This window comes from Ictidomys tridecemlineatus, chromosome 9 (assembly GCF_052094955.1).
Source record: "Ictidomys tridecemlineatus isolate mIctTri1 chromosome 9, mIctTri1.hap1, whole genome shotgun sequence".
Lineage (NCBI taxonomy): Eukaryota > Metazoa > Chordata > Mammalia > Rodentia > Sciuridae > Ictidomys > Ictidomys tridecemlineatus.
The window spans coordinates 29,567,890-29,588,426 of NC_135485.1; the positions used below are offsets into that span (position 1 = coordinate 29,567,890).

General features: G+C 36.8%; 1 protein-coding gene across 3 annotated transcripts in view; it reads left to right on the top strand.

Annotated features, from left to right (window-relative positions):
* Positions 1–1,725: 1,725 nt before the first annotated feature.
* Positions 1,726–20,537, top strand: part of Wdr19 (WD repeat domain 19) — a 73,385-nt gene continuing 54,573 nt past the window's right edge. Inside the window, exons 1-9 of one of the 3 annotated variants that reach the window (XR_013425761.1) lie at positions 1,726–1,861; positions 4,378–4,469; positions 4,762–4,827; positions 7,197–7,322; positions 12,082–12,197; positions 15,231–15,346; positions 15,713–15,793; positions 17,037–17,149; positions 17,428–17,601. Coding sequence is in view for 2 of the 3 variants with exons in the window: in XM_005319916.5 (XP_005319973.3) it covers positions 1,856–1,861; positions 4,378–4,469; positions 4,762–4,827; positions 7,197–7,322; positions 12,082–12,197; positions 15,231–15,346; positions 15,713–15,793; positions 17,037–17,149; positions 17,428–17,601 (890 nt within the window). In the remaining variant the exon portion in view is untranslated. Of the gene's footprint in view, positions 1,862–4,377; positions 4,470–4,761; positions 4,828–7,196; positions 7,323–12,081; positions 12,198–15,230; positions 15,347–15,712; positions 15,794–17,036; positions 17,150–17,427; positions 17,602–20,537 lie in introns of those variants that run through there. The other 2 variants (XM_005319916.5, XM_040292539.2) reach the window with 2 other exon arrangements.

Here is a 20,537-nt window from a genome sequence, read left to right on the forward strand (position 1 = left end):
CAATTTTACTATTCCCCTTCCAGTTAACTATTCTGAGCCTTTTGCCTCTCTCTATTATCTTTAGAATTAGTTCATTCACAAAACAACTCCCTGGGATTTTTGATTGAGATTGCACTGAATCTGTAGATCATGTTAGGGAAAAGTGACATCTAACAATTCTGAGTCTTCCTATTCATGAACATGGACTCTCTATTTAGTTATTCTTTTATATCTTTCATCAATCCATTTTCTTCATATAGATCTTGCACATATTTTGTTAGATTTATAGCCATGCATTTCATTTCAGAGGTGCTAATAGTATTGTTTTTAATTTCAAATTCAATTTGTTCATTGCTAATATGTAGGAAAGTGATTAACATTGTATTCTGAAACCTTGCTATAATCGATTATTAATTCAGGGTATATTTTTAGTTTAGGTTTTTTGTTTTGGTTTGTTTTTTGTCCATTCTTTCAGATTATCTATACAGACATCTGTAAAGAAAGACACGTATTTTTCTTCTTTTCCCGTCTACCCTTTATTTCTTTTCTTATTGAATTAGCCAGCACTGCCATTATGATGTTGAAATGGGGAGCAAGAGGAGATATCATTGCCTTGTTCCTGACCTTAGGAAAGTTCAGGTTTCTCATCACTATGTTGACAGCTGGGGTGTGGGGGGCATTTCTTTATTAAGTTGGAAATTCCCTTCAATTCCTAGTTTATTAAAAATTTTAATGAATGGATATTAGATGTTCCCAAACACTTTTTTTGGCATCTACTAATATTTTGATCATATGATTTTTCTTTAACCTGTCAATATGGATTAAATCAATTGCTCTCCTTTGTGGAATCAGTTTTGCATACCTGAGATAAGTTCCACTTAATTATGGCATAGAACACTTTTTATACATTGTTGGATTCAACTTGCTAATATTGTATTGAGAATTTTGCATTTATGTTCATAAGAAATACTGGCCTGAATCAGGCATGGTGATATACACCTGTAATCCCAGCAAGTCAGGAGGCAGAGGCAGGAGAACTGCAAGTTCCAGGTCAGCCTCAGCAACATAGATACTCAGCAACTTAATGAGACCCTTAGATATTTAACAACTTAGTGAGACCCTGTCTCAAAAAAAAAAAAAAAAAAGAAAGAAAAAGAAAAAGAAAAGAAAAGAAAGGACAGGGGATGTAGTTCATTGGTAAAACATCCCTCGGTTCCATCCCCAGTGTGTGTGTGTGTGTGTGTGTGTGTGTGTGTGTGTTTCTTATTATGGTTTTGTTTGGGTTTCGTATTGGTGTAATGCTGATCTCTTGAATAAGTTTGAAAGAACCCCTCTATTTCTATTTCCTGAAAGAGATTGCCTTTTTGGATAGACTGTGTAGGAATATTTGGCCTATGAGACCATCCCTTCCTATTAGCCAATGTTTTGTTTCTCTTTTTCTTTTCTTTCTTCCCCGACCCTTCCCTATCCGGCTTTAACTTCTCTGCTCCCCTTCTGCTTACACCGGGTTTTTAGTCACTGGCGGTTCAGAAGCAGCAGCATTCCAGGGCTCACAGAGCCCGCCTCCCCTAGACGAGTCTCTGGATTTCACCCAATCAGAGCCCAGGCTGGAAGAGGAGTCACTGCAAGACCCCGGGACGCCCACTTCTAGGGCCTTAACTCCGCCCATGTCATGTGACCCAAGCCACGTCTCCCACCTTTCCCCAAGTGGTGGGCTCCTTCGAGTCCCCGCCCCCCGGGCCCCGCCCTCATATGGAGCTCGCGGATTGGTCGCTGCTCGCTCGGTCTCCTGGGTGACGGGAACGCGGTAGCCCTCTGGAAGGAGACCCGGTGCGCCTGCGCACTTTCTAAATCGCGCGGCTGCTGGAGCTTTGAGATGAAGGTAAGTAACTTACAAATCCTGGGGGTGGGAAGACGCGACCGCTGACCCTTCATCAGACCCTCTAAGCGTCCCAGCGAGGAGAGGGTCTGTGCCCCCTTCCCTTCTCTGGAGTTGTGGGGAGGGCAGGGACGAAATTGAAGGAAGCAGGGGAAAGAAAAGAAAACAGCAGAGAAGAAGGCGGGGAGAGAGGCCTCTCTCTGCTGGAACCGCAAAGCGAATAGAGGTGCGGGAAGAGAGAACCCCGCCACGGCTTGAAATGAGCAGACTGGGTCTGAAGACACCCGAACTTCACGGCGGAAAGAGGGGGCCACGGTGAAGCTGACTCAGTCGGGTATCATGATCTACATCATTTCGTGGGGCTAATCCCCTGGCAAGCTGTGCAACTGCTCAGCGACCTGAAAAGAATGAAAAGCCTCCGAAAGAATAGTCTTAAATTGCATCGCCGGTGACTGGTCCAATTTACAGATTGCCTGGTAGCGAGAGCACTTTATTCACCGAGAAATCAGCACCCGCACGCGCACGTCTCGGGCGCATCATCCTCTGCACCCAGGTTTTCTAGTCTTGGGCTTCTCATAATCCCCATTCCCCGATCGCTGGTTACGGCTGCCTCACCCTTCGATTTACAGCAGCAATACCTCCGTCCTCCTCTGTCAAAGACCTGGAAGGCTCAATTTAAAATTAATTTAGATGTCCAACCCTTCTTTGTGGCTATTAGCGTGGAAATTGGAATTGACAGATTGGTGATCATACCTCATATTTCTAAAGCTAATACTTTCTAATATTTCACAATTTATGAAGTATTAGAAGTAAGGAAGTATTCTCGATTTACAGTTGAGAATTCTATGCTTGAAGTAATTTCAGTGACTTGCTTTAAAGTCCCACAGTTAATAAGCGAGAAATAAAATTTAAATCTTGGTTTTTTGGTTGTGAAGCTAGTACTTTTTCCTCTGCATTGTACTTAGAGTATCTATAGAGCTCCACAGAAGAAAAATAATGTGTAAGATCACAGCCAGAGGCAGGTCTGCCATAAAGTAATAAAGTTCAAATTTAAGGACTCCTTGCTGGTATAAAGGGTTTTCCAGCTAATGCAGTCACAAATTGCAAAAGTAAAACTTTATAAATACTCTTGTTTACCCCTTCATGAATCTCCATGCACTACCAAACCTGAATGATTTAGCAGGTTCCTGCTTTTAATAGAGATGTATTTCCTCTTGTCTTTGGCATAGGAAATGCTCACTGGTGTTTAGAGGATTGAAAGTTTTGTGTTGCACTGATTCGTGTTTCCTGCAGTAATAGTAGTGGTAGTGATAGTATGCGTAGAACAAGGGCATCATTGTTTAATCTGTAACTTAGTATTAAAATCTAATTTTTCACTCAAGTTTATGTTCCTAGATCAGCACTGTTTGATAGTTAGTATAATGTGAGTCAATGTAATTTCAAATTTTTAATAGTCACATTAAAAATTAGAAAGAAGGGCTGGGGTTGTGGCTCAGCGGTAGAGCACTCGCCTCACACCAGCGAGACTCTGGGTTTGATCCTCAGCACCACATAAAAATACATGTATAACATAAAAGTATTGTGTCCAACTACAACTAAAAACTAAATATTTAAGAAAAATGACAAAGAAATGGATAAAACTAATTTTAGTAATATGTTTTTATCTTGCCTGGTATATCCAAAATGTTATTTCAGCATGTAGTCAATATAAAAATTATCAATGAGGTAGTTTGCAATCTTTTTTCATACTCTTTGAAATCTGATGTGTATTTTAAACTTATATCACATGTAAATTTGGATTACCCATATTACAAATCCTCAATAGTTACCTGTGTTTTGTGGCTTCCATATTTGACACACCACTTCTAGATTAGACAAATGAAAATTTTTCAATTGATATACTGTCCACCCAGTAGCCAAGTTAAACACTTAATAATGAAGTAAACATAAGGTAGTGAGAGAATAAAGAAAGAAAAATATAGACATTTTTATGTCTATCTTAAAAATCATTTATGTTTTTTCAAAAAGCAATTTTGTTAAATATAATTCCCAAGAGTTCAATGGATAATCAACAAAATTCAAACTTAAGTTATTTTAATCTCTATCATCTATAAAATTTAAATTACATATTTTTGTAAATTTAACATTTAAAAACATTTTTAAAAATGCTAGCCTGGTGCAGTGGTGCACTCCTGTCATCAGGATGATCACAAGTTCAAGGTCAGCCTGGACAACTTAGGAAAATTCATCTCAGAAAAGAAAAAAAAAAGTTTTATAATAAATATTCTCTTATACATTGAGGCCCATATTGTATTAACCACTTGTGTTTGGTTGTGTTTTGGTGTGTTTTCTTTTGTGTTTTTATTGCTTTTTGGGGGGAAAGGAGGCAGGGATAAGCATTAACATAAGATTTCACCAACCTTTATCCTACTGTTTTCATGATCACATTTTGACATATTTTCTGACCAACACTTTATTGTATATGTTTTAAAAATATAAAAATTGTGTTTATTTTTTAGCGTGTTTTCTCTCTACTAGAAAAGACGTGGCTTGGCTCACCAATACTGTTTACCTGGCAAAAATCATCAGGAAACTATCTTGCAGCAACAGGGTAAGAACCAGTGAATGTTTTAAGTAATTCTATTATGCCCATATAACCAAACCTCTTGTTCTACCAGTAGAGGTTCTTATGTGACTGTAGTATGGTGGGAAAATGAATATTTTCTCTCTGTTAACATCACAGTTCATAGAACCTTTTCTCTGGCAATAACTTTTTAGATACAAATTATGAAAGTACCATGAAAGAATGCTGAAATCACTTGAGTGGCAGATTAATTTTTTTATATACTTAGATAAATAAAAGAAATAATCAAATCATGTCTTCATATTCTAATTGTTTTCAGAGCTGATCATACAGTGAAAATCTTTGATCGCCATGGCCAAAAAAAAAGTGAAATTAACTTACCTGGGTAAGTACAAGCTTTGTTGCCTAAAATATATATATCTTTAATTTGCTGAAAAGATTTTTTTTTTAAAACATAGTACTTTCTTAAAACTATAATCAAATAAAATTATATAACCCTCATCTTTTGCCTTCTCCATTTACAGAGGAATTTGTTTTCATCTAATTACTGCATGCTAATTGGTTGCACAACTGGAGCCCCAAAAGAATTTATTTTCTTTATGACATAGTAGTTAATATGCAGACTCATAAATGAGGATTTTTTGAAAATTTTTTGAAAATCCTTATTTTCAAAATAAGGATTTTCTGATTAGAGATGCCCAACCTGCATCTATTTTAGTAATTTTCTCTCCAATAAGTTGGAAAATAGTTACTTTCCACATGCTTTTATCCATTTTCAGGAAATCATAAGTATAATGTAGGCATTTTTTTACATTTATTTTTTAGTTGTAGTTAAACACAATATCTTTATTTTATTTATTTATTTTTATGTGGTGCTGAGGATCAGACCCAGGGCCTCACACATTCAAGTCAAGCACTCTACCGCTGAGCCACAACCCCAGCACCGATTTAGGCATTTTTAATGATTCACTGTAATCGTTACCTGTATCAGTTATTCTGCGGATAGTCTTGGTAGTTAAGATTATGTATGTATGTGTAGAGTCCTTCACGGAAATGGCCTTTTGCTTCTATGCTTTTAAAATTCACATCTGTTTTCTGTGGTTTATTGACCATATTTGCAAACCAGGTAGTTTTATTTCTCTTGGTCTCAGCCTTTCACACCTCCTGCTCTGCCTCACTCACGTAGTGAGCTACCGTTTTGGAATTCGCAATTCTCTCAGTTGTTGATTCTGATTTCTACAATCTGGGAAACAAGAGGTCAGAGCAGCCACATGGTCTTTATGTCTAAAATAAAGCACTCCGTGAAAAACATTTTTCAGTTTTTCGAGTAAATCACATGAGCTTAATTGGCCTAATCTCTAAAATCAGGTTTGGTTACACAATGGCATCATTTCTTCTGAATTCTTTTGCTGTATTTATGATAGTTGAATTTGATCAAAAATGATCTCCAGATAAATAAATTGCTATTATGCATTAAGTCTTTAATGGGCAAGTGATTTTATCAACAATATTAAAGCTTCCCTCTTCTATACTTCCAAGATTTCTAAAAATGATCTCCAGATAAGTAAATTGCTATTATGCATTAAGTCTTTAATGGGCAAGTGATTTTATCAACAATATTAAAGCTTCCCTCTTCTATACTTCCAAGATTTCTAAGGATGTTATGGAAAATTAAAATCTTAAGGGGTTGGTATTGTGGCTCTGGGGTAGAGCACTTGCCTAATACGTGTGAGACATTGAATTCAAGCCTTAGCACCACATAAAATAATTAAAAATAAAATAAAAGATATTGTGTCCTGTAACTAAGAAAAAAAATTTTAAAGAAGTAATCCCCAACTTAAATGTAAATCAAAACATAGTTTAGCCAATACCCAAGAGCAAAGAGCATCAACATGAAAAATAGCATTAGGGAAGAAAAGTTCTATTTTCTTAAGAATTTAATGAATTTCAAAATTTTAAAATTATAGCAAATGGGCTAGGGCTGTAGCTCAGTGGCAGAGCACTTGCCTACCACATGTGAGGCACTGGGTTCGATCCTCAGCACCAAGTAAAAATAAACAAATAAAGGCATGCTGTCCATCTAAATCTATAAAAAAATTTTTTTTTAATTATAGCAAACATTTTGGAATAATCTTAAACAAAGAATCATATTAAATAGAGCATTTACAGTTTGTAACTCTGTTGTGACCTAAAGTGAATCACTATTCTTATTCTATCAAGATATAAAATGAAAATGACATTTCTTACCACTTCAGAATTCAGTCTTCACATTGTTTGTGATCTTACATATCATGACCTTGATCTACTTTATTTTCAACTTCTTTATACATAACTTCATTTCTTATCAGTGCCTTCTTTATCTCTGTAAATCTGAAACAAACTTTCCAAACTTGATTGTAACAATTACCTGTTGACTCTAGGTGTGATGTGTTGGAGGTGTTTGATGAGTATGTTTTCCCAGAAGGCCAGATTCTTTATAGGATTCAAGAAAATCTGTTAATTCATTAGGTGTCATTATATTAAATTAAAATGGTATTAATAATAAAATTAAAATTTTCAACAAAAATCTGAAGATAGTATTAGCTAAACATTCAATAGAGAGTTACATTTCTCATTTTGGAGTTTATGACCTGTTCAAAATAGATTGAATGGTTTTGTGGTAAACAAAAGTCACAAATAGGTCTTTCAATTTCTTTCCCCCTACTTAAGAAAAATGTACAGAAATGTTTTGCTCTCTCTCTTTTTTTAAAAAAGTAACTGTGTTGCCATGGATTGGGATAAGGATGGAGATATCCTAGCAGTGATTGCTGAGAAATCCAGCTCCATTTATCTCTGGGATGCCAACACAAATAAAACCAGCCAACTAGACAGTGGCATTAGGTAAGGATAACCTACCTACCTACCTTTCTTTCTTTCTTTCTTTCTTTCTTTCTTTCTTTCTTTGTTTCTTTCTTTCTTTCTTTTTTTCTTTCTTCCTCTTTCTTTCTTTCCTTCCTTCTTTATTTCTTTCTTTCTTTCTTTATGTTAAGTGGTGATCTCAGTTCTTTGGTTTTACTTTATTTTTTGACTAACATCGATTAATTGAACATATTATTGGAGTATAGCATGAAATTTCAACACAAGCATACAGCATGCACTGACCAAATCAGGGTAATTAGCATTTCCCAACATTTTTATTTTGTTAATCTTCACTTAGAAACATGATTATCTGTAAGTTTGATGCCAGCAGTTCATTTTAAAGATGATTTGAGTGACTTTCTTATAAATGAAAAATCTCATTTCATTCTGTTATTATTGTTCTATAATCCTAACCTAAACCAGCTTATTAAAACAAAGTTGTTATAATTATAAAATGGAAATAGCTTCTGAAAGGTTGCTTTCAATGAAAAACATAAAAATCACAAAGATTTTTGAAATCAAATATATATGGGAAAATCTGGAGATGGAGTTGGCTGCAGGGATAGCTGTCTATGGGCGTTCTAATAATGCAGCCCAGACTCTCCATCTCTCAGCTCTTCCTTTCTCTGTATTGACTTCATTTGAAGTCAGACTCACTTTTGGCTGTATTATTCTTCACAGCAGTCATGTCAGAGAAAAGAGTAAGGCCCTTTTTACCACCAGTGACCATTCAGAAGGTCTCTGAATGAAGCAGACAAGGCCATACATGGTATTGCCGGTCCCACCAGGTGAAGGGTGGGGTAAAAGGTTGGGCTGTTCCCAAGTGAAGAAACTCTAAGGTAGAGAGAATAAATCACACACCCTGCTAAAACACCCTGCTAAAACAGAAAACACTTTTACCATATGGAAAAGAAAAACTTGCCTGTATTTGCAACTAAAACTTCATGTTGACTTGGGACAAGTTGCTTGATTTCTAAGCCTCAATTTCTTCTTTATGGAATGGGTATGATATCTGCTTGATGGCTTCATGTGCCCTGCAGGCAGGCAGGAAGAGATCACACACAACAGTGTAAATTTAAATTATAAATTTCTAGCTTATTTACTAGGGAATAACAGAACCAGAGGAAGCAGGTTGGCCTTGCAGAGCCAGACCAGACATAACTTCAGTGCAGTGTCCTTTGACCCTACAAAGTGGCTCTTGAGCCACAGAGCTGTAGAAGATACTTTCTACCCAGTGCCAAGTCTCACTAGGTCTAAGAACCTTTGTCTTTTGCCCTGTCCTTTTGCACTTGTGTTTGCATCCCTTTTCAGAAAGATTTCACATACTCAGCCAGGCGAGGTGATGCACACCTGAAATCCCAGTGGCTTGGGAGGCTGAAGCAGGAGGATCAAGAGTTCAGAGCCAGCCTCAGTAAAAGCAAGATGCTAAGGAACTCAGTGAGACCCTGTAAAATATAAAATAGGGCTGGGGATGTGGCTCAGTGGTTGAGTGCCCCTGAATTCCATCCCTGGTACCAAAAAAAAAAAAAAAAAAAAGAAAGATTTTACACACTCTGTCCTGTCACACTTTCATTCAAGGGAATGTTTATAAACATTGAATACCGATTGTTGAACCAAGCGAAGCAGCAGTGAAGCCACACCTTCTCTCCCAGAGAATAATGTATAACTAATCTCCAGGTGTTACTAATTGATATGTCCCACAGAGTTCATTTCCCCACATCATCTCAGGGTGGTTGTGATGTTTAAATGAGTGTTATGGCCAGGCATGAAATTAAGACCTGCAGAAATGGTAGATGTTATTGTAATTGTCATTAAGATAAAATTTAGGATTTTTGCTCTTGGAATTAATATTTAATGTCTAAAGAACTTTTATATATACAAATATATAGCTGCTACTTTTTGATCTTTATGTAAAGGCAAATCCTGTGTATGTATGTGTGTATGTTAAAGTGAAACTCTTAAGTTGGATTATCAAAATTTTGTAAATTTTTTTTTTCAACTTACATGCCCTTAAGTATTTTAGATTCCATCTACAAATTTGATCTGAAATTATTCTTTTGAGCACTTCAAATACCTTTAAACAGTATACAAAACACAAAATTCAAATAGGATTATTAAAAACTTATTATGATACTACTTAACTAAAAAAACTGTTTTAACATCATTTCTTCATTTTTGCTGTCTATATTTTTATATCTTCTTAGGATTAAACCAGTATTTACTCTGATACTGGCCTACAGCAGTAATCAGTTAGATAATTGAGATACAGCCATCTTTCCAGAGAGAACCCTACATAAAACATCTGGTTCATCAACCAACCCATTCTTGGCTAGATCGTGGCACATGGTTGCCTCTCCCAAGGCAACACAGCCCTGACTACTGGTTATCCTGCTTAGTCTGTTTTCTAATTGATCTTCAGTTATCTTATCATCAGTAAGATTCTTCTAAACCCACACCTTCTGTAGAAGTTGCAGGGTTTTGTAGTCTGAGCATTTCTCTAGAATTACCTGTCTTTTTTTCCCCCCTAGTACTGGGGTATACATTCTAGCCAAATGCTCTATCACTAAGCTACATGCCCCACTCAAGTGATTACTGTTTGAAGTTTTTCTTGACCATAGATAACATAAGACTATTCTACATTGGCATGATCTGTTAATATTATTGGGAATTTATGTATGTTTTATCTTTTTATAAATTATAGGCCCCTCTAGAGACCTTATCTCCTAAGAGAAGAAGGATAGAGCCTGTTCAGTGAGCTCTTCGTTTCAGGATATCCAGTTCCTTGATTTTCTTAGAACTCCCTGTTTACCCTCTTTATAGGGGTTGGTTGTGTGATGGTTGGTTCTGATCGACTGTTGAATAGACCAGTGTTACATGACTCCTGATGCTGATCAGACCTTGTTCTTATTACACATGCCCTCTTGTCTGTTACTATTTTACTCGATCACAATTCCTTTTATTCATGTGATCTGAGAAACAGATTCCAAGATGTCATTAACTGGATAAGAGATTTACTAAGGGAACACCTATGAGAGGACCTGGGCATGGCAGGGGGTGGCGGGGGGGGGGGGGACATTAGAAGAGCCGTGAGACCCCAGTGCATATCTAGCCTAGGGAAAGAGAGGGAAGGAAGGATGAATAGAGACATCTTTGATTGTAGCATAGTTCTGAGACAATTCAGCTGGGCCTAGGGGGAATCTTTGAAGCTAAGGAGTCCTGGGTCTCCAGGAATGGGCCTTGGAGTATCCCTGTCTTGTTCAGTCATTATCTAGAAACAGTCCATGGCAAAGCATAGCTCCAGTGCTGAGCAGCTGGGCCCTAGATCCGTTACACTCTGCAGCCAGAGATCTGAGAGACAGTCACATGGCTGCTACACCTGCTTAAACAGGTAGAGAAAAATTCATGTTTGTCTTTTATAAAATATATAGTTAATAGAAGAACCCAGCAGTCTGGTATATTAGCACTCCCTTTACTTACTGAAATTAATTTTTAACTAAACATTTTGTCATATTCACATGTTATTAAAACTAACTTTTCATATTCTTATCATAGTTTTATGACCTTTTACAAACTTTTATCAATTAAGTATATAATTTGAGGCGGGGGGCGGTACTGGAGATTGAACTCACAGGCACTCAACCCTGAGCCACCTCCCATCCCTGTTTTGTATTTTATTTAGAGACAGGGTCTCACTGAGTTGCTTGCACCTCCCTTTTGCTGAGGCTGGCTTTGAACTCTTGATCCTCCTGCCTCAGCCTCCCAAGCTGCTGGGATTACAGTTGTGTGCACCCCGTCCAGCTTAAGTATATAATTTTTGATGCTCAAATTCTCCTAATTTAGCTTGAGAAGTCCTCTTTAAGCTTACTCTTTTGTTCTTTAATTACTACCCTCAACATTTTTGGGAGGAGTGCTCTTCCGAAAACAGGAGCATGGTCTGTCAGTGGTGTTCAAAATGTAGCTGCATCAGGGGGCTTATTAAAACACAGATAGCCAGGTAACACCACCACCACCAATCCATGCCCAAGTTTTTCACTGAGTGGTTCGAGGTTGGCATCTGACATCTGGCATTTCTAATAAGTTCCCAGATGATGCTGGTGGTTCTGGGGTTGAAAGCTGCTGATCTAGACCCACTGTGGTTTCTTTTCTCAATATGTGGAATGAGCTATTTTCCAAAGAGTCCTTGATTACCTTTCACAGGGAATTACATAAAAGTCCAACCCATGAATCTTAGATTGTATGTTATAACTGGTGGCAGGTAAAAGTGCTTTCTACCTGCTTCTGAGCTATTCTTAATAGTGACAGAGACAGCAAAAAGATATATCTTTTTTTAAAGTCACAAATTCCCAGTGATTTTTCCAATTCAATATATCATGTTATTTTACCTACTACTTTTTGAAAGCACAAAGTGTCATCATCCATTAAGATTTTTACAACAATTAATGGTAAACCCATCATTAGTGAAGTAATATCAAGAGTCATTCCATGAAATTTGAGGTTATATCATAACCAACTAGAAGACTACATTCATTATATATTTATATTTTGAGTCTGATCCTAAGATCATCTTATAGCATCTCCAAAATTTCTTTAGCACTTAATTTTTGTCCTTAAGCAGTAAGTTATAATTTCATGCTTTAGCTTCTGAGCAGAGGTTAAGATTATTTCATGAAGTACATTTTGAAAGGATTATTTAGAGGTCATAATGGTGAATTGTTTAGTAATTTGTATCTTAATGTTACAGGGATCAAATGTCTTTCCTTCTTTGGGCAAAAACTGGAAGTTTCCTGGCTGTTGGAACTATTAAAGGAAATTTGCTAATTTATAATCATCAGACATCTCGAAAGATTCCCGTCCTTGGTAGGTTGTAGCTGGAAACACTGCCAAATATTTGAGATGCTTTACCTAAATGTAAATTTTTTGTCTCATATTCCCTTGATATTGCAAAGGAAATTTTGTAACAGGAAGGCCCTCCCTGCTTCGGTCTCACAGCTAGTTAAACAAGAAAATCCCTCTTCACTGCTTACTAAGAATTTCCCAGGGTTAAGGTCAGCCGATGTCTTTGGGCATCAAGACAATAATGATATGGATTCCATTTGTCCTTTTCTCACCCAGTTTGTATCTTTCAAGGTGAACTTTAGTCATGTTATAATGTAACAATTTTAGTCCATGTAGTAGGTGAACCAAAACATTTGGAAATTGCTTGAATGAAGTATATCCAGATTCCTAATTCTGACACCTCACTCTGTCCAAACACCAATTAAATCTAGGTGTCGGGGGTTGGGATTGTGGCTCAGTGGTAGAGCACTTGCCTAATAAGTGTGAGGCACTGGGTTCAATCCTCAGCACCACATAAAAAATAAACAAAACAAAGGTTTGTGTACATCTATAACTAAAAAAAAAAAAAAAAATTAAATCTAGGTGTTGGGCTGAGTTCTGTTTGCCTCAGGTATGTGGCTAGGGAGTGTTTGTTTCTTGTCTGACCTAGTTTCAGGCTCTTTGAATCCCCTACCTTTGGTCACCTGGCCTGTGCCCTCTGAATACCCTTGAAGATGCAGTATTGGTTCTTTTCAGTTAACATTATGCTGCTGACTGGTGGAACTATTGGGCTTAAAACAGGTGGCCAGAAAAAGTTGTAACTTACTGCTAACAAAGGTATTAAACTCCAGAGGTAGTGGCACCTACAGAATACTTGAGTACCTTTCCATTAAGGACAGTTAATCCTTTCAAATTACTTTCACCTTTATGTATCTCTTTAATATTAATTTTAATTCTACAGCTAAACAGTAATGTCATTGACCTATTTGAAAGATTAAACTAAAAAATTTGAAGTAACAAAAATCAAATTTATCATATAAATTATCTCTTTGACTTGAGTAAGCATTTTCTATTTCCCACTTCATCTGCAGGTAGATCCCATCAGCTAATTTTTAAGCCCCCAAATTGTGACACTCAAGGTATAAGAAAATAATTGCCTGTGATTATTTTTTAATAAGGCATTTGACATGTATACATTATTTTGCTCTTCAATTTAATATGAATACTGATGCTGCTTACTTTCTTACTTAATAACTATGTAAAATGGACCTTAAGAGATGCAGAATAATTACAGATTTTAGGTCCTTGAGTTAAACTTAAACCTGCCTTTCTCACAGGTGACTGTGACTTGTGGCTCTGCTTTTTTTTTCTAACTTGCTTTCTAAAACCCAGCCATCCCATTTCTAATAGCAGCTGATGATTGCATGAGATGTCAGCACTTTGCAGTAACTAAGGATCTGTGACCTTGTTCAAGTTGCACTTATTTTTCTTGAACTAGACTAGATACAAGCAGTTCTTGCTTTGCCTGGTTCTAATATGCATGAAACCAAGTTAGAAGAGTTTAATTAAATGATGCCAGTTTCCTGTAACACAGTTCCCATCTCAGTTACATAGTATGTTAACTGTGAGTTAATGTTAATTAAATGAGTTGATAATATGTAAAATGCTCTGAGCACTACAAGTGGGGACACAGGTTGGCTTTTATCGTAAGGCTACCCGAGTTCTGAGCACTGGAAGCAAAAGGGCCTTTGGGTTTATAGGAAAAAAGAGGAAGACCTTCTTCTCCCTTTCTTGTGTAAGGAAAGGAGTTTGTCTTGAGCATCTTTCCACCTTCCTCACATAGTCCTTTTTTCTCCCCTGTATACCAGAGTCCCTCAGTTTACAATCAGCAAAATCTCTGTTTCTCCAGCCTGTTCTCTGAATGTTCTCTTCACATCAGTGCTCTGGTCTCCTGATTTGAAATACTCCCTGTATCCTGAAAACTCCTTAATTTATCTCTCTTCCACACCATACACTCATACATCCAGCTGCTTCTTCAACATCTTCAATGAGATGTCAAATACGTGCTTCAGATTTAATATCTCCAAAACCCTCTTGACCCACAACTTCTCTCTTCTTGCTGATGACATTTCATCATTTCAAATTGTGAGGTCAAACTTTACATCCCCTTGACCCTTTTCTTTCTCATACTTTCCATGTCTCATTTGTCAGAAACTCTGGTTTCTACCTCCAAATATCCCCAGATTCCTGCCTGTCTCATTACCTCTCCTGCTGCTATCAGGGCATGGGCCTTGGTATTTTCCACCTGAATTTCTGTAGTCTCCTCTTCGTTGGTCTCCCTGCCTAAGCTCTTGCCCTGCCATAGAATACAGTTGGCCCTCCATATTTGGGGGTTCCACATCCTCAGGCTCACCCAGCCACAAATCAAATATATTCAGAAAAAAAAAAACTGTCTATACTGAGCATGTACATATTTTTTTTCATTTCATTATTCTTTAATTATTTCAGAGAGAGAGTTATTGTGCTGACTGGAGAGCTCAGAGAGAGTTTCTGATCCTTAGTGGTTATCTACTATTACTAGCTAAGAAACTCAGATTCATTCATATTTTCACCTTAGCATTACCATGAAGTATTATGAATGATTAAAACTGTGAGTGTTCTTTCTACTTGACGATTTACCAGACCATGGTAAATTGTGGAGCTGATTATAAGTAAAGATGACATCACTGCTTTGGGATTTACTTCTCTTAAGGACATTATTGTTACAGGCTTTATTATGTTGTAAACAAACAAAATTTGTCAAGGATCAGAATATCCTTTTATGTGCTTATATTCAGATAAAAAGTTGGAAAGAGCATTAACCTTATGTACCTTTTTCTTGATTTACAACTTAGTAATAAACTGTTTTAAATAAGGTTGTGCAGACACTAACTACTTTGAAGATATTCTAAATTCTTTGTTAGTGAATCCCATGGCATATCACCTAAATTTTCAGACTGCTATCACAGATTCATTTATTTATTTATTTAGAGAACTCCATGTAGCTATACAAAAATCATCTTTTTTTTCCCTTAGGAAAACATACCAAAAGAATCACATGTGGATGTTGGAGTACAGAAAATCTGCTTGCTTTAGGTGGTGAAGATAAAATAATTACAGTTAGTAACCAGGAGGGGGACACAATAAGACAGGTAATATAGTAATGTCTCTGTGGTCTGATATATTCAAATTTTTCCTCAAAATAGTTTGTCTTTTGTGCTGGGGTTATGACTCAGTGGTAGAGCATTCGCCTAGCACATACATGTGAGGCCCTGGGTTCAATCCTCAGCACCACATAAAAATAAATAAATAAAATAAATGTATTGTGTCCAACTACAACTAAAAAATAAATATTTTTATTTGTTAACATTCAGAATTTGTGCATGTGTTATTTTGTTTTGTATTTTGAGGTTTTAGGAATTAGATCCAGGGCCTTGTTAGATCCATAAGCCCCAAGTCCTCTAGAAAGAATTTGACTATTGGGTTTGTTCACAGTGATGATATTTTTATCCTTATAGACAACGATGAGATCAGAGCCAAGCCAGGTACAATTTGCCACGATAAAGACCAGCGACCAAAGTGCTGCTACTGAAAACACAGTAAGAATTCTAAATCAAATCCATGCTCAAGTCATTGTGGTAATTTTGTAGAATATAGCTATTTCCTTTTCTTGGATAGGTTTTGAAAAATAAATTATGTTTGTCACTTATTAATCCAAAGTAGGGCTCAATCTCTCAGGCCTGAAAATTGCTTTTGCCTCTGTTGACCTCTGGTATCACAGAAAATGAAATAACTTCCTTTCCAGTTGGTGGTGTTGCTCTGTTCATTCATGTGGTAACAAAAACAGGGGAGATTAGTGATTTCTCTGTGACTTTTTTTTCTCTACAATTGGGTGAACAGATCTCAAAAGTTGTAATTTTTCATTCCTTAATACCTAGTTACATTTTCTTTTCTATATTTTAATATTCCAAAATTCAGATGATTTGCATAATCAACATGCATATATTTAATGACGTAATGTGTCTTTATTTCCTATAAAGCAATTTTTATGTTGATATTGACTACTATTGGTGACATCTTAGAATCAGGGAATATATCAAAGTGTCACTCTTGATGAAGTCAAATAAACAAACATGCTCTTTTTTCTCCCCAACACAAATATACCTTCCACTGAGAATTATATTAAGTATTAACTTGTGTTAGTAGCAAAGGGATGCTAGTTTAGCCATGCTCACCTGCAAGTGATGGAAGTAATGATATAAAAAGCCAGGCTAGATCATCCATAGAAGGGTGGGGATCTGTAATCCCCAGTGGCTCAAAAGCAGATTGGCCTCTTAGAATGGAAGACTCTTTAAACTCTGAATATGAAATAACTTCAGTGAAACTATGTCAGACTTACCCTCCCACATTGCATAGTATTCTAAGGAGAGGTGTAGAGTTTATTCCAGCCGGGTGTGGTGGTGTACACTTATAATCCCAGCAACTTTTGAGTTTGAAGCCAGCCTCAGCAATTTAGCAAGACCCTGTCTCAAAACAAACTCAGTGGTTAAGCACCCTTGGGTTCAATCCCTGGTACCAAAAAAAAAGAAAAGGAGGCTATTCCACAAAGGTATTTTAGTATATTTCAAAGGGTATGTTAAAGATGTGTAAAGCCAAGGACCCTTACCAAAATATACCTCACTAGATGCATTTTTTGTTAAGTCACATTATCATGCTAATTTAGCACATGGAAATTTGGTTTATTGTTTTCCTAAATTAGGTTCAGCTGTTTGGATTTGCTTATTGGTCTTTTCAAGAACTACTAAGTAATTTATTTCACAATCTCCTGATCTTTTCTGACAGATAAGTGCGGTGGTTGGCAAGAAAACTTTGTGTATTTTTAATATAAATGATCCAGATTGCCCAATTGATCTGGAATTTCAGCAGCGCTATGGTAATATTGTCTGCTATAGTTGGTATGTACCAAAAGCTCATTATAGAAAGAAATTCATTGTTTTTCCTTACTAATTATATGTATAAAGTTTTGCCTGTAACATTCCCTATAGAGCATTTCTGAGTTATAGTCTGTGATTAAGTATGTGAAACTGCCTAGCATATTATCTGATATTTAGTTGGCCCTTGATAAATTATATTCTTTAAGGTATTTGCTGATTTCCCATATTACCAGTAATATATGAGTCTCCTTTTTAAAAATTTCTTTTTCTTTACCATATTTTTGCCTTTGTTGCTGCAGGTTTGGTGATGGCTACATCATGATTGGTTTTTCACGTGGCATTTTCGTGGCCATTTCTACATACTTCCAAGAAATTGGGCATGAGGTATTTCAGACTCGCAACCATAAAGATAATCTAACCAGTATTGCAATATCACAGACTCTTAACAAAGCTGCCACATGTGGAGATAACTGGTAAGTCAGATTCTCATATCGCTAGGAAAGTTTATATAGAGAAGACTCAAGAAAATCAGTAAGACTTTGGTAACTGATAAATCTGACATTCATACTTTCTTGGACTCTGAGAACATGTTTACATTTGCAGATTTCTTAAACTCCTTCACCCTCTGCTGCCTTTAATACTCAGAGCAAAAATATAATATGGGGGGGGGCTGGGATTGTGGCTCAGTGGCAGAGCACTCGCCTAGCATGCGCGGGGACCTGGGTTCAATCCTTAGCACCACATAAAAATAAATGAATGGAATAAAGGTATTCTGTCCAACTACAACTAAAATAAATGAATAAATATTTAAATATATATATATATATATATATATATATATATATATATATATATATATGGAATATACTAGAATATCAATCTTAAAAATAGTATAGGCAATCTCAGGTAATCAGGTCAGCACACTGCACCCTGTCTCTCCTACCATACACAGCAGTAAAACCTGGAAAGAGTGATGGAGCAGCTATTTAAGGTCTCTGAAATGTAAATATTAGCAGGTCAGAATTCAAAGTGCCACTAAAGCAACAATGAGGCTTCCTTTCTCCTCCACTCTCTCTCAGGCAGGACTCAAGGTAGCCTGAATCCTAGAAGCAGGCATCAGAGCACAGAGAGCTACAAAACATTGCGGGAAAGGAAAGACCTAATGATCAGAGGCAATTGGGGAAATGTCCTGATTTTTGAGTTTTCATTCTTGTTTTTCTCTCCTACCTTGGCCACCAAGTAGCCTGCAAGAGCATTAGCACCAAGGACCCACAGGCACCTCAAGCTTTGATGGAGGGTAGCCTCCTTCATCTGTTAGAGGACCTCTGGTCCCAAGGAAGCGGAACAAATCCCTGTTGCTTATTTTTCTTTCTGCCCACAGATGCTGGTGCAGTTGTAGGAACTACAACAGAGTACAGGGTGTCTAGAGCCCCAGGGTTCCTAGAGGACCAAAAAGGGAACCCCCAAGGAACCAGAAAACAAAGAGGGAGGAACTCAGGAAAGAAATCTGAAACAGATGGTTATGAACTCGTAGGTTTACCCCTCAGCTTGTATGTGTACATTTTTTTAACTTTATTTTATTATTATTATTTTTTTATGTGGTGCTGAGGATCTAACCCAGTGCCTCACACGTGCTAGGCAAGCGCTCCATCAGTGAGCCACAACCCAAGCCCCTGTAAATCTTATTCTAAACATTTACCAAAGACTTTGAGCATTGAACTGAGGTCCAGTACTGGCCACTGAATGGGCCGTGCAGGGACATATCTAAATACTACTGCAGAAGCTTAGAAAACAGAGCTGTCGTTGAAACCATAACCCACATAATATGCTTGAAATCTGTGGCCTGAACCCAAATGGGTTGATTGCCTAGAAAAACAAAAATATTAACCTTCTCCAAAGGAATTAGGTTAGACACAGGGTCTCAAAACATAACGTTCAAAGTGTCTAGAATATAACCCCAAATTACCTGGCATCTGAAGAATTAAGAAAAGTTCAACTCACTTGGGAAAGGGCAATCGGAGGACACCAATGCCAAGAAGGTACAGAGGCAGCTGTTACTGAAATACTGTCAAAGGGCTAATAATCTAAAATTGGAAAGACCACCTAAGAAAAAGAAATAGAACTTCTAAAGAAGAATCGAGTAGAAATTTTAGAATTAAAAAAAATCCAATACATACAGTGGACTTAGTAGCAAATGGAGGTCAGGGTAAAGAGTGCATTTAAAGATAGATCAACCTAAAATGTCCAATCTGAACACAGAAAAAGAAGATTGAAAAAAAAAATTAGTAGAATGTTAGGGACCTGTGAAATAATACCAAAAAGTCATCAGAATCCTCAAAATAATGGCTGGAAACTTCTTTATAGGAAAAAGCATAAACCTAGATATTACAGAAGTTCTGCAGGTCCCCCAAAGGATAAAATCAAAGAAATGAATCTTGACAAAGAAAAAATCTTGACAGTAGCCAGAAAACATTTTAAATGACAATGAGTTTCTCACCATAAAGTATGGAGGACAGAAGGGTCACAGTGTCCTTAATCTGCTGAAGTAAGGGCACTATTGATTGAAATTCTGTATTCAATGAAATTATCTGATTAGCAATGAAGATAAAAACTTTCTCAGAATAAGAAAAAGTGAAGAGAATTTCTTGCCAGGCAGCAGACTTGATCTAAAATAATTGCTGAAGGAAGTTCTTTAGAGAGAAGAGAACTGATGACAGAAGGAAATTTGAGATGATAAAAATGAAGGAAAAGCCCAGCACAGTAGTGCAAGCCTATAATCCCAGCAACTCAGAAGGCTGAGGCAGGAGGATAGCAAGTTTGAGGATTGTTAGCCTCAGCAACTTAGCAAGACCTCCTTCTCAAAACAAATGAACAAAACAAAAAACAGAAGGAAGGAAGAATTGGCAAGGAATGTAATTCAGTGGTGGAGCATTTTCCTAGCATAGCATGTATGAGATCCTGGGTCCCCAGTAACAAACACATACACACACACACACACACACACAGACATACACAGACACACACACACACACACACACACACACACACAAACACGAAGACCAAAATAATCTGGATGAATATAATAAGACTTTTTTCTGAAACATAAATGTGACTGTTAAAAGCAAAAGTTATAAAGTAAGTCTAATAGAGATGCAATACACAGGACATACAAGAAGGAGAGACTAAAAGTTGACATATGTAATAAGATTTCTACATTTCACCTGAAATGGTCAAATATTGATTCTAGAAAGACTATGAAAAATTAAATATGTATATTGTAATCTAGAGCAACCACTAAAAAACTATACAAAGATATTTATAAAAGTACAAAATTATGGCATTTGCAGGTAAATGGATGGAATTGGAGAACATCATGCTAAGCAAAATAAGCCAATCCCCAAAAAACAGG